The 15058-nt window shown below is 39.1% G+C and overlaps 1 protein-coding gene across 1 annotated transcript in view; it reads left to right on the top strand.

Annotated features, from left to right (window-relative positions):
- LOC126249404 (glutamate receptor ionotropic, kainate 2-like) overlaps positions 1 to 15058 on the top strand; it is a 376144-nt gene that overhangs the window by 265727 nt on the left and 95359 nt on the right. The window contains exons 11-13 of the mRNA XM_049951058.1: positions 2074 to 2212; positions 6067 to 6204; positions 8290 to 8488. Of these exons, the coding sequence (XP_049807015.1) occupies positions 2074 to 2212; positions 6067 to 6204; positions 8290 to 8488 (476 nt within the window). The remainder of the gene's footprint in view (positions 1 to 2073; positions 2213 to 6066; positions 6205 to 8289; positions 8489 to 15058) is intronic.

Raw genomic sequence — 15058 nt, 5'->3', positions numbered from 1 at the left:
AACCGCGCGACCGCTGCGGTCGCAGGTTAGAATCCTGCCTCGGGCATGGATGTGTGTGATGTCCTTAGGTTAGTTAGGTTTAAGTAGTTCTAAGTTCTAGGGGACTGATGACCTCAGAAGTTAAGTCCCATAGTGCTCAGAGCCATTTGAGCCAATAAATGTCCGTGGACTGTCTATATTTCGCTTTTCAGATTTTACTTCCTACACGCATCGGAAATTAAAGCTAAGATCAAATATGTCTGCATTTCGGTTATTAGATTTCATTTCCGGCAGTATTGGAAATGAAACCTAAAAACCGAAATACATAACATCGACTGATGTCTATTCACAAAATATATGTCTTTTACTCTCTCTGTGTACCACATGAAACCATTATAAATTCGTTAAAAAATGAAACAGATGCTTCATTTCTTGCCTTTCTAATGCCAAACTCCTCGCGAGCTTTAAATTTCTCCAAGAATTCTGTAATTAAAGTTTACCGAGCTTGGTGGCGCAGTGGTTAGCACACTGACCTCTCATTTTTGGAGCACGCCGGTGCAAACCAGCGTCCGGTCACCCTGATTTAGGTTTTTCATGATTTCCGTAAATCGCTTCAGGGAAATGCCGGGCTGGTTCCTTTGAAAAGGCACGGCCGACTTCTTTTCCCATCCTTCCCTAATCCGATGGGGCCGATGACCTCGCTGTTTGGTCCTCCGAATCAACCAACCAAGCAATTAAAGTTTCGTCAACCTCGAACTCAATCATCTACACTACAACAGCATTTAATCCCGCACGCATTAACAAAAAACGAACTTTTGTCGGATGGTTGGCGAGAGGGGGGGGGGGGGGGGTGTCAACTGTCGGATGGTTGGTCGGCGGTTGCCAAAGTGGCTGCACACGTCCAAGTTTGTCGGTCTGTCGGTTGGAATTGGTGCCAAGATAAACTTTTATGTATAAGCTTGTTGTAGCTAGGATTCACAGTCCTAAAAATTTTTTTGAAGGACTACTCTCGACTAAAATCACGCCACTCAGTTGTAAATGCATTGCAACTGTTTAAACAGAGATCGCAATGCTTATTGTTGCTGCATTATCGCCACCTTGATAACAAAAGAGCGAGCGAGAAAACTAGGTGTACCAGAGACAACCTATCGGCAACCACGTGAACCAGCAGTTGGAATTGGCGCGAAGATAAACTTTTATGTATAAACTTGTTGTAGCTAGGATTCACAATCATAACAAATTTTTTGAAGGACATCGTCTTTACGCCAGTGACTGTTATAAGATTTTATTACACTATTGCAATTTCAGCCTTAGGCCAATATCAAGTGCCATAATATCAGCACTTGATAATGGCCTAAGGCCGAAATTGCAATAGTGTAATAAAAACTTATAACAGTCACTGGCGTAAAGATGATGTCCTTCAAAAAACTTTAATGTCTTTATGCGTAAGATAAAATTTACCCCATGCTTCTGTCGTCATTTATGTAGACGTGAAACCGTGTATTTGAAACATGCTGCATTAGTGTTTATAGTCAATAACAGAGATTTTCCGCTGCACATCAGTGTTTCCTAGCGTACTTGGCTACAGAGATATTTTTATAGTACAATCTTTCTATCTGTACTCCCAAAGCATGATAAAACGTTATTACAGTGTCTCGCCGTCTCTCGATAACTCAAAATCCATTATCACATCGGTGCTAGAGAGGCATGGTTACATGGCTTCAGCGTTTCTCGGAGTGTCTGGCATAGTGTTTCTACTACCACGGTAAACTTAATGATCGTAATTGAACCACACAATCAGTGAAATTAAATTGTAATCATTCCTCTCTGCTTCAAAAGCGAAGGAAATTTAACAGGTACATTCAGATAGACTAATCTTCCTTGCAGTGCATGTTTTACCATCATTCAGAATTGATTTCACTTTAATGAGATATTATCAAAAGTCAGCATTTAGTTTCAATACTACAAATCAGAAATTTGTTAAAAAAATCTATTCAACTTTACCGTACATCAAAATTATCTGATGATATAATCGAGCAGAAGATTTTAAAAAATAATAGAAAAAAATGTTGATATTCTATTGTCATTCGACAGGAATCAGCATACTGTATACAAAGTCAGAGAGACCGCAAAGAAATATGTTTTCATTTCTGGAGCCGTTCACCATCGATGTCTGGATCTACGTGGCTACAGCTTTCCTCGGAGTGTCTGTGATGCTGTTTCTACTAGCACGGTAAGCTTAATAATAATAATCGATCCACACAATAAGTCTAATTAGATTACAATCATTTCTCTCTGCTTCAAAATCGAAGGAAATTTAATAGAGGAATTCAGATAGTTAAATTAATTTTTGTGAAAAGTCAGTTAAAATAATTAATATTAACTTATTTCTCATTTGTTGCAAATTATAAAATAATTTGCAGCAACTGTATTTATAGCATGTCGAATGTTTCCAGCTAACTAATTTATACTCTCGTGTGCACACTTTCACAACGTAGATATTTCTTTAGGGGCAACTCATATGGGAAGGTACCTTCACACTGTCAGTGCAGCTAGCAACGAAACTGGTTGTTACGTACTTCTAGAGTTTCCGCGAAAAACTATTACCTATGATACCATTTATTTCTTCAGAAACGAAGGTTAGAGTTTAGTAACTTACTGATATGCAGGTCATTTAAGATAATACGCCTGGTCTCCTAAAAAAGAATGATAGAGGTCTGCTAATAGTAAACAGGGTAGACTGCTCCAAAGTTTTGTTGAACACATTGATGGAAAACTTGAAATAAAAGAAGCTTATTACTGAGCTTCTCAAACAATTAAATTAAGCTACATTCGCTCTTCGATAACTGCTAGCCTTGGAAACGAATCAATCAACCTCCTGATACATTTTCTACATCTACATCTGTACTCATGCGGATTACTGTAAAGTGCATGGCCGAGGGTACGTAACACTGTACCATTTATTAAGGCTTTTACCCGTTGACTTTTGACTTATTTACACTCAGTAATGTCTTATGGAATAATTTTCTAGAATAACTCAACACTTATAAAAAAAGTATTGATTGTACAAAAGCGAGCAGTAAGAATAATATATGATATTCACACGCGATCATCATGTAGGTACCTTTTCAAGGAGTTTTAACTGCACCGTCATAATACATACATTCGCTAATGAAATTCGTCACAAATAATCCATCACAATTTGAGAAAAACAGTCATATCCATTCCTACAACACTACAGGAAAGAATGACCTTTATCACCCAACAATACAACTGCCAGTGGTTCAGAAAGGAGTTCAACAAAACTTTTTTCCTAGTTAGATAATAAATAATGAGTTGAAACTTTCTGGCAGATCAAAACTGTGTGCCGGACCGAGACTCGAACTTGGGACCTTTGCCATTCGCGGGCAAGTGCTCTACCAACTCAGCTACCCAAGCACGACTCACGCCCCGTCCTCACAGCTTTAATTCCTCCAGTACCTCGTCTCGAGCTTTCCAAACTTCGCAGAAGCTCTCCTGCATACCTTGCAGAACTAGCACTCCTGGAAGAAAGGAGTTTTTGACTCACATTATCAGCTATGTAAAAGAGAAATGACACTCAACAATTAAATAAAATAAAAATGTAATTGTTCCAAGTGTCTGTTGTTTCAGTTTGAAGCACTGTTGCGTTGTGTCTACATTTCGTCGATGTAAATCTGCCCCGTAAAGCTGCCAATATTGCAGCCGTTTTCTTCTTTTAGTGTTCCTTTATCTCTGAGTTTATTCCTGTTCGCGTTCCAATCACTCTCTTAGGTAGATTGTGTGCGGAAGTCTCAGAAAGTGATTCTAGCCGGTCTTACTAGACCGAAATCACAGACAGCCTCACGCCTGACATGAATTAATCTTCCCCGCTGTCACACACACTGGTAGACGTGTGAGACGCTGCTCCTTGTTTGATCATGTCTCTGTTTGGAATTCTTTTTAACTGTTAAATATGATAAGGTTCTCCAGGTGAAATAAACGACTCGACAGTTCCGATTTGCTTGCCACCACATAACGTGCAGTGCCTCTTACGCGCAAATATCGTGTTTCAGTGCCGTTTATCTTCAGAAACGCTTATTGGTCGCTTCGTATTTCTGCTTTGAGTTGATAATTGTCAGGGATGACTACGGTGGAAGGGAATACTGTAAGTATGCTAGAAACATGTTTTATTGACAACACTGCCAACAGAGCATGCAGTGACAAGTCTTTATCTAGCACAGTTAGAGCTTTGAACAGTTAAACTTATTATTATTATCATTATTATTATTATTCCGCGAGGTATGTCCTGCTACTTTACTGAAGGTAGCACGAACGTAACTGTAAGAGACAGTGTACCAACCGCATGCCAGTACGGTTTTAAGTAACAATAACGGCTACTAACAGGATTAATTCTTTCTGCAGGAGAAGTCGGACGTATTACATCATGCAACCCTGAGAAATGTACGTTCCTAGTAGTAATATGTGATTAAGGCCATTGGTTTACTCCTCTACTAGGGTTAGCCCCAATGAAGGTGGTATTTACCCACTATAAAGAACTGCAAATGGTAAAATTCACGTTGACTCACAGATAAATTTACTAGAAAAGTCCAGTCATTAAATGTCGGACCATTTAATCTGTCCTTGTTCAAGCAGCCATAATACAGTGTATAAATTTGGTATAAATTTAGGAGCAGAAATAAGTTCAAAAATGGCTCTGAGCACTATGGGACTTAACATCTGAGGTCATCAGTCCCCTAGAACTTAGAACTACTTAAATCTAACTAACCTAAGGACATCACACACATCCATGCCCGAGGCAGGATTCGAACATGCGACCGTAGCGGTCGCGCGGTTCCAGACTGAAGCGCCTAGAACCGCTCGGCCACCAACGGCCGGGCAGAAGTAAGTAAACTGAATTAGTTTCAGGAGTCGAAGTCAATACTATTAGGTTTCAGATAACCTTTGAGATTCGAATTTTTGATTACTTTCACTGCTGCAAAGAAAAAACGAATCAGATCCTTAATTTCACCCAAAATGTCTTTTTATGTTTTATTTCAGTATTTTTTGGTTACTTATTAGATTGTTTCAGGAATAACATAAGATATCTGTAAATTTCTTGCAGTGTAAATGAGTACAAAGAACATTTATGAAATATTTCAGAAGTGATTCACCTTTGCACTTGACTTTTGTCGCACAGTAAATACTGTTACACTTACGGCAGCAAAAGTATGATATGGAATGTATGTGGATCGATGTGCAAATATTTTGAGATTTATTTCATTCTGTTTCTTTGTGTGTTATTTATCCCACCGTGGGTATTACTTGAAACAATGTCCAAGGCTGTTTCCGACGTACTGTCCCGTTTACGATTTACGTACTGCTTGCACACTTCTCTAGATTTTGGTATATAGCGTGAGTTTTGTTCATGTAATCAGCCTACAATGATTTTATTGATAAGCTCTGAGTGCCCGTAAAATAACAGTTCAAGAGAAAATTCTGAGTGATTAAACCATTTTTAACATTAAATCAGTTTTATGTAGGCTTTTAAACTATTTTGCGATCTGTTTTACAATGAAGTGCACAAACGGTTTGAAATATTACCAGCGCATTTCATATTCATTTGCAGATTTTTCAGATACCTCATTACATTGACTATTATATCATTATTTGAGCAATATATTATTTGAAAAATATATATTTTAATCTGTAGTCGCAATTTATTTACTTTGCCGACTGGCTACCGGTTGTACACTGTACCACTTTCAGGCTATCCCCTGGCACGCAGTCGTCACACTGGCTTCCCAAGTAGCTGTGTCAATTTTGACAAACCTAGTTGGGAAACCAGTGCTACGAGTTCGTGCCAGCGGATGGCCCGAAGACAGCATTGCGGTACCGAAGTACATAGCCAATCGGCAAAATAATTACATTGCTACTGTAGACTAAAACATACACTTTTTCAGTATTACAGGGGTCGCCGTTCTACCGATAATATGTCGGGAATGTGTAACATATTATTTGATTGCACTGATTTAATTTTCTTGTCATCTAGTTTCTTTCGTAAATTGTAAACCAATTATCTTTCTGCAGAGCTACACCGTCCGAGTGGAAATCTTCGCACCCATGCTCTGCGGAATCGGAAGAGCTAGAGAATACACTCACCATGAGCAACTCTATCTGGCACAACTGTGGCTCCATAATGCAGCAGGGATCCGATATAGCTCCACAGTAAGTCTAAGGCGTTCTTGATATTCTATCGTCAGTTTTAATATTTGTAAATGTACGCTTTAAATAGCTCAAAAACGAATTAAAAGTTGTAGACTGTCACAGTTTAGTTTGTTAATATTGTAAGATTCGGTTCGTGTTTTGTAGCCGTGGTGGTCTATTGGATAGAGCACAAGATTCTGGCCCTACATGTCTCGTATTCAATCTGGAATAGAGACGGGGATTTTCCTTCATTACAATCCTGCCAAGATGGCCCTAGGTCGATTCAGCCTGCTATGAAACTAGACCGGAAACCTTCTCCAGGGGTAAAAAGCGATCGGAGCCATAGGCCTGCCACCATCCCACTTCTAGTGCTACGGCGAAGATGATGATGTCTGCGCGGTCATCAGCGCCCGTACGAAGTCCCAATTTTTTTCCTCCCCAACTTTTTTACACAGTCCAGTTTAGCCACTGTCACGAATGATGATGACAACACAAACACCAAGTCCCCGGGCAGAGAAATTCCCCAGTCCGGCCGGGTATCGTACCCGGGACCCCGTGATCTAGAGGCAGCAACGCTAGTCACTTTTTTTTTTTAATCTCATTTTGTTCTATATTGTTCGTTGAATTTGTTCGTGGCGGACGTCCGATGACACTCGTTCAGGTTGTTCGTTGATCCGTTTACTCAGTTTTTTATTACGGAGGGTAGCTACACCCTCTGACCGAACACGCTGAGCTACCGTGCCGCCCAAAAAATCGCGTCTCCCCGGCGGGTAAACTAGACCATGAGGCTGCGGACGCCACGGCGAAGACAAACTGGCCTCTTCCTCTAGTCAGGCCAATATCCTGGTCACGGGCTTGTGCCGCAGACGTTGTCTTTGCCTTTTGCGTTTCGCGTTTTAATACCTGACATTTAGATACGATTTATTATGGCGCCCATACGGATATCAAAATTGTGCTCGTTGACGAATGGCGTCAAACGGATTAACTAAGGAAACGATTTGTGTGGAGCAACAAAATAGACAACATTGCTGTTGCCCAGAGAATGGTCATTTTGTTGACAGCTTGTACTCCACTTTGAGCTCTCATATGCCCATAAGCACATTTTTTTTGCGTAATGTTATGGATCGATCATGATTAGTGTCAGGGTTCAGACCAGTAGAGATAAGTGCGTGTTGTCCGTTACCTTTTTATGGATTTCGTTTTGATCTGACGCCAGCAGAAAATACTGCGTTAAAGGGGAGTTGCATCAGTTTAATTATTTTCCAAACTTACCAATAGGACGTCACGAAATGCCACATATGATCGGGACGTACACACACCACTTAATATTAGAGGAAGCTGCAGTTCTTCCACCTCACATATATTTTATGTAATTTTCCTCAGGTTCTCTGCTTTTCTTTTCCAGTGTCACTCATATGTTCCTTTGTGCCTGATAGGAACTGACAACAGATTTCTGTAAACTAATATTACTGTAAGTAGTTCGTATTCCGTAGTCCTTAATAATTCATAAAGAAGATAGCAGCAGACTATCTTATACTTTACTACCATGTCAGAGCAGCTTTGAGGTACGTTGTATAGATAAGTGAAACAAAATATTGTTTTGACTTATTAAGCAAGTTCTGCAAGAATTCAAAATAAGCTTAGCGTTCTTTTAAATTTCCATGATATGAAGGTCGTTATAAATTAATTATTCCCTTTAACAGCGGAGTTTATTTCTATCAATACACTCGTTTACTCAAAAATGTCGGGAGAGATGCCGCACAATACAACCAAAGCACGAAAGTATCAGTTCCTTCTAAGGATTCGAATAGGTTCACAAAATCACTAAAGGATATCAGTTCAGTGTATATACATCAGCAACCAATATGAAAACTAATAGAATTTTAACAGTTACTCGATGCGAATTTTGCGAATGAAAGTAAGTTCAAAAAATTTTGGTGGCTCCACTAAGCAACGTAAAGTTAAACTTTCTAACATCTGTACTATTGCATTGATTAACACAATGCAGACCAGACCTTAATGAGTGTGTTCTAACAGACAATTTAGAACATGTTTTTGACATTATTCTTACTATCGAAAGTAACATATGCTGTGGTCTCATTTCAGAGCTATTTCGACGCGGATGGTAGCAGGAATCTGGTGGTTCTTCACTCTCATCATGATCTCTTCGTACACTGCAAATCTTGCAGCGTTCCTTACAGTCACAAGGATGGACTTCCCGATAAACAGTGCTCAAGATCTCGCCAAGCAATCCAAAATTAAGTACGGAACCTTCGAGAGGGGATCGACTGCAGCCTTCTTTCGAGTAAGTTAGTTCGTTTCTTGCTCTAGTGCTAACGAATTGTGCTAGTATTCTGAATGCTTCAGCTGAACTCCAGCTACGAATCACTATTAATGATACCCTGTTGCTCACAGCACCAATACTGATCTGTCATAATCAGTAACTTGGGATATTATGCTTCATACGGTTCTCCTGTTATGAATGTTCACTTTATTTAGAATTTATACGGCTTATAAATATAAAATATCTGCTTCTGAACAGCTGTTCTGTTGCCATAGTACAGGGTGGCTATAAGCAAACTTTCGCTGCGTGAGAGGACCCCCCATGAAACATGAATGACCGTAGGACAATGAAACGTGGAAACATTTGTAAGGACATGTGGAAGCGAAATAACGACTAAACCATTGAAAGAAACACATTTTAATCTCAACATGAGAAGGTAACATCTATTAATAGCGTGCCATGTTTACAGTCCAGGTTACAAACGTTGCTCAGTGTGACGACCATCTGCATCCACCACAGCCTGAAGCCACGTTAGATACCATTTCACAACTTCAACGTTTGTAGTCTTGACTTCCTCAGTTGCTTGTAATATTACAGTATACTGATATTTTTACTTTGCGGGCCGTCTGACAGAAACTGAATGAAACACAATTTTAGTGCCATACGCGTTTCGCCTTTATTTTCTGCAAGGCATTTTTAGTGGCCTGGAATATGTACATATGTTTGCTATTTAATTTACATTTTGGTCACTGTACCTATAGGTTACAAACAGTTCTGGTGGTTGGTATTTCCTATTAGGTAGTAATGTTTTGAACTGTACTTACAGGTTGCGTGGACGATTTCCTACATATTACGCTCCTGTTGCATTTTTAGTGTTGTTGTTCTTCTTGTAAATGCCAATTTGCGGTTTTTTCCCTCATTTCACAGAACTATCAACTTGACACTTGTTTCGATGCAATGTTTTGGTTTGTGTTGCCGACTGTCAGATGTTCGGCAATAACATTCGATCTTTGGAAATAACATCTGTCAGTCGGCAGCACAAACCAAAACATTGCATCGAAACAGGTGTCAAGTTCATAGTGCTGTGAAACGTGGGAAAAAACCGCAAATTGGCATTTACAAGAAGAACAACAACACTAAAAATGCAACAGGAGCGTAATATGTAGGAAATCGTCTACGCAACCTGTAAGTACAGTTCAAAACATTACTACCTAATAGGAAATACCAACCACCAGAACTGTTTGTAACCTATAGGTACAGTGACCAAAATGTAAATTAAATAGCAAACATATGTACAGTACATATTTCAGGCCACTGAAGATGCCTTGCAGAAAATAAAGGCGAAACGCGTAAGCCCTAAAATAGTGTTTCATTCGGTTGCTGTCAGACGACCCGCAAAGTAAAAATTATCAATACACCGTAACACTTCACAACTGTTCACAGCACTTTTCGAACGGTGGAACGTGGAATGTTAAGCTGCAGTGACACAGCTCGTGCATTGCTTGAAGATCACACAGTGCGTCCAGCACTCTCAGGCACGGCAACAGTAACTTCTTCAACAATTTGTAGCGCAACTGGCTGTCGACCTCTCCCAGAAGCAATTCCCAAATCCAACCCCGGTGCCGAAAGGGAACCTCTCTGTATTCCTAATGCGTCGATACTCGCAAAGAGCTGCAACACTGTTGCTATTGTTTTGATAAAACAGGTTTACGAGTAAAGACTTGCTCACGTATTCCAGACCCATGTTGACTGTCTGCAACTGTGAAGTACCCTGATGGTTGTGTTTCAACCCTACGTCTTCGCAACCGTGTCGGAGCCTAAGGACAAGTCATGATACGTAACACCACTAACAACGCAAATCGTCCAGCACACGATCTGAACATCATTCCTATAAAGTTGGGTACCCAAACGATAAACAGTGTTCTGTCTCCACTGAGTCAAGTAGCGAAAATTAATTATAACTAATATGTGTAATCAGAGAAACACAAAATAGTAATCGGCCCTATAGCTTTTCTAATATTCGGTGTGAAGAATTTGTTAAAAAATTGATTGTTTAAAAACTCGTTCACATACTGATGGCTAAGTAATAATTCCAGCCGCACTTCCTTGAAAATAGACTGTACTGATACATACCATCTTTTTTAGCAATACTTTCTCATTTTTAGTCCGCATATTGGCCTCATTTCTAAGGAGTCAAGTCACGCGTGTAGCGAGGTATTCTCGTCCTTCTCACAGAACATTCTACAAATTAGGGACTTAATACTCTCGCACATCATAGAAACTGTGATGTTGTGATAAATGTAGTAGGTTATTTGTCCGCAAAAAAGAATAATTGACAGGGAGAAAGGAAGCAGGTTACCCTCGCCGGAGAATAATTATCAGAGAATGGACGAAATAGGAGCGTGAGATAAATCTCTCACCTTCGTTATGTCTTAGCAGATAATCTACGGACATACATGCTCATTTAGGAAAAAAATGACGGCTTAATTGAATCGCCAGAAAATCTAAAATACGTAGCTGGCTCACATAGTGATACAGTAAACGATAAAACTGTATGATTTATCCAGTTACAATTCTACACAAAAGCTTATGTATTCGACACCATCAAGAACTGTAACAAAGTTATTGTATGAGGGAATGAAGTCAAAGAGATGCGTTTTTCTGAGATTATGCACCAAGATATCTTGATTCAAGTTGATAAATACACCATTGAGAAGATATTTCATGTTTCTAAACACTGGGAGTCACATAGCAGTTAAGTCGGAGAAAATGTTGTATGCGTTGTCCTATGAAGAATGTTTGGGCTTACATGAAATACGTGATGGGATATGGAATTGCGAAAATTGACTTCAGAGTGTACTGAAGATCGATTCAGCAAACAGTACGTCGCGCGTAGTCATTACAATACTTACAGTAACTTGGAATAGCAATTACACTTGAATCTGACCACACCATCTAGTCTAACGTTCGTCGTAGTATCACGCTTAAAAATTACTCGCGAGTGCCAGCTAACAATGAAACTTGCCATCAAAAGTGTAAGCTGAAGACGGTACTGATGCGCCTTTGTAACTATAGGTGCCGGATGTTCACTATCATGTCGCACAAATTACATAGGATGAGCTACTAGTACGAACCTTTGTCACGTAATGGATTACTATAACAATCGTGCCTGCAACGGATTATGGTTTATCCTAAAAGTTCTACGAACGTACAGACAGAGTTAAAACTTCCTCTTAGTGTAAGGACAAGAGACTGATTTTAAGGGGGACGTTCATAAAATCGATCGAAAATGTCCATTTCCAATATACTTTTTGTTTATTAGAGGAACTCATGGGTAATAAGTTCATACATCGTATCCGAAATGCCTGAAAAATAATTAAATATGTGACTAGGCCTTCCGGCCATGTCCATTTTTTGAAGCAATACTTCAGTATCTACAGGCTCAGAGGAATAACAACACCCACATTAAAGGAGAAGCCTGAAAATTGTATTCTGGATTTTGCCAAACTCACTATCTGTTTTCTGGCCGATCCTTAAGTTCTAAAAATGGGTACTCATGGCAAAACCCAGAATCCAAATTAGTCTCTACATTCGCTCATATGGAAACGACTAAAACCACATTTTATCTGCTACAGTTCTCAGAATTGCATCTTATGATGCAGTTTTTGTATTTAATGATGGTAACGTAGGAAGGATGAAGGTATTAGAGAGAATGGGCTTCAAGATAGGAAATTTCACTCAAAACATCTTGAGAAAAATAGATTTACAGCGTCTTTCTGCAGCTGAAACCACAGTTAAAGACATAGTAAAGGAAAAAAGGCAGAAACCAGAAAAGAAGCTTAGCAGGGGAGAAACTTTGAAGGGAAATAGGACCCTGAGTACAAATATGGAGCCTTCTGAAGATGTGACAAAAGAAAAAACGTTAAGTTGAACTTTCAATTCCATTTCCTGAAAATTATGTTTTTTAATGTTTATATACCTTCCTCTCAGAATCTATGAATGAAATTTTGTATACTTCTTTCTGTAAACACAGTAAATACTGTCTCAAGAGTAAATTTTGAAATTATCAGTTTAAATTGAGATATGGGACAAAGTACTTTGAATTCTGCATGAGTTTTATATTATACTTACAGAAAGTGCTTTTTTTCTAAAAAAAAGTTTGAGGGTACTCCGACATTGGATATAATGCAGCGAAAATTACTTATAACTGATGCATGGGATACCACCCGTCTGCTTTTAGCCATGACATCATCAACATGTCGAACTAAAAAAAAAATTATACCGGCTACTGCTTCGAAATGCTTGAACAGTCAATGGCATCGCTTTTTCCACCAAAAACTGCACTGCTATCGTTCGCATTGCAATTACCAACACGAAAAAATGAAATAAAAAAATTACGTCCATGAAATAAATCTTTGGCACTCTTCCAAGTTCTCAGCATCGTAAAAAAAATTACTTTGTCGACGAAAAAGTTTAGGGGTACGCATCCCCCAGCGTTCCCCCAGAAAAACAGGACTGCTTACAGAACTGCGATTAAAAATTATTAAGATTCTCAAAAATTCTCATTATAGAAGCTTACGATATGCAAAGAGATTAAACAGAGAACATTTTATAGAAATCTCTTGAATAGTTTCTATGAAAAATGTATATGTATTAGTTTTTGAAAGAAAAATTTTAAAATTTTATAAAAAGTTAAATATATATAATCAAAGGAACTTAACAGTAAATGTGTTAATTTCATGTAAAGCATAGTACAAAACTTCATTGCTGTATCTTCAAAATAGTGGACCTGGTGCATCTTTTAAATAGTTCGTGTGTTTCATAAACGTCTCCCCTTTAATGTGTTAATGTGTAAAATATCAACTTCTCCTAAACACAATTAAATTTTAGTCGTGGATTCTATAATTTCAGTCTGACAAGTAACACTTTCGACAGATCTTCATGTACTCATGACAATCATTCTGCGGGACATAAACGTCTATTCATTACTTAATACAAAATTTTGTCTGAAATGAGGATGATAGAAACGAACGACGATATAGGTTTACTTTAGAGCTGTGGAAAACTACCACGAAAAAAAAAATCTGTTAGTTCCGATCACATTTATTGCAGACCAAGCTGAAATGAGGAATCCAATTACTTCTTGTAGAGCTGTAGAATTTAACCAACTGTCATCTAACAGAAGCTAGTTATGCTAGCTCAAGACGGTCTACAGCCGTTTGCAGAGCAGCATCCCATACTGTAGCTCGGTATGAATTAATTATATACATTTGGAGGGTTAATCTTCACTGACCACTATATACGATGAAGTAGATATTACCTTTAACGTATATTCAACAGAACAACCAAACAAGATTATCAGTTTGAGCGCGTATAAAGCAGAAAAGGGGCAAACATGTGCACAGAGTTTCGCTACACGGAAAATTCTGCGCTCTTACCCTCTTCGTGACGCAGACGGGGTGGACAACAATGAGTGCAATCTTCATATTCAGTATGTATCATTAACCAGCTGCTCTTAAAGTATTTACACCCTTCTCGTCTCTTTTGTTCGTGTCCTGTGAGCTTGCTGATTACTCCCAACGCTTCACAAACGAAAGAGACAAAAAAGAAAGAAAGAAAAAGCTTGCGGGAGTGAGAGGAGCCGTAGTTAGCGCTGTTCAGTCAACAGCGGAGGCTCTCGCCAGGAGAGCCATACAGACTGAGGACCCGTGCCTGCGCAGCGGGCCCACAGCCACACACACAGCCTCTGCCACCTCTCCACAAGAAAGCGCACTAGGCAACGTACTCTGAAGGATTTTATTTCCGTTATTACTACTTACATTCAGTATTTTCATTACAAAATTCTAGCAAGTTGTTACTGCTTGGTAGCAGTGCAAAGACTTTTTGCGACATTTTGTCATCTCTGTTCGTAACAAACACACCAAAAAGGTATGAGGTATTTAAAAACAATGGTACCGGAGATTGGGGCTTGTATCTTAACTGAAGTTTCTGACTAACGGACACGCTTGTGACAAAAGCCTGTTTAAAAAATAAAAGTGGTCTCGTGCTGTTAGCGATGCGAAATAACGTTTAAATGTACATCATGCCATTCACATGAGCTATAGTAGAGGTCGTTATTAAGGATTTTTTAACTTGCACGCGGATGAAACTTTGTGAAAATTGCTGTATTTGCAGACTCAGTCACGACGTATTAAAACTATTGATGGAAAAGGTTGTTCGTAAATGAATTGGCATACAAAACTGTGTCTGACAAAATTGGCAATAATCGCTATATTTTTTGAACATCATGGAAGAGACTGACTTAACTATGCAATTCACGGCTACAGAACACTCATACAATTACACTACTGGCCATTAAAATTGCTACACCACGAAGATGATGTGCTACAGACGCGAAATTTAACCGACAGGAATAAGATGCTGTGGTATGCAAATGATTAGCCTTTCAGAGCATTCGCACAAGGTTGGCACCGGTGGCGACACCTACAACGTGCTGACATGAGGAAAGTTTCCAACCGATTTCTCATACACAAACAGCAGTTGACCGGCGTTGCCTGGTGAAACGTTGTTGTGATGCCACGTGTAAGGACG

This window comes from Schistocerca nitens, chromosome 3, assembly GCF_023898315.1.
Source record: "Schistocerca nitens isolate TAMUIC-IGC-003100 chromosome 3, iqSchNite1.1, whole genome shotgun sequence".
NCBI classification, from domain to species: Eukaryota; Metazoa; Arthropoda; class Insecta; order Orthoptera; family Acrididae; genus Schistocerca; species Schistocerca nitens.
This window is presented reverse-complemented; position numbering and strand designations above follow the sequence as displayed.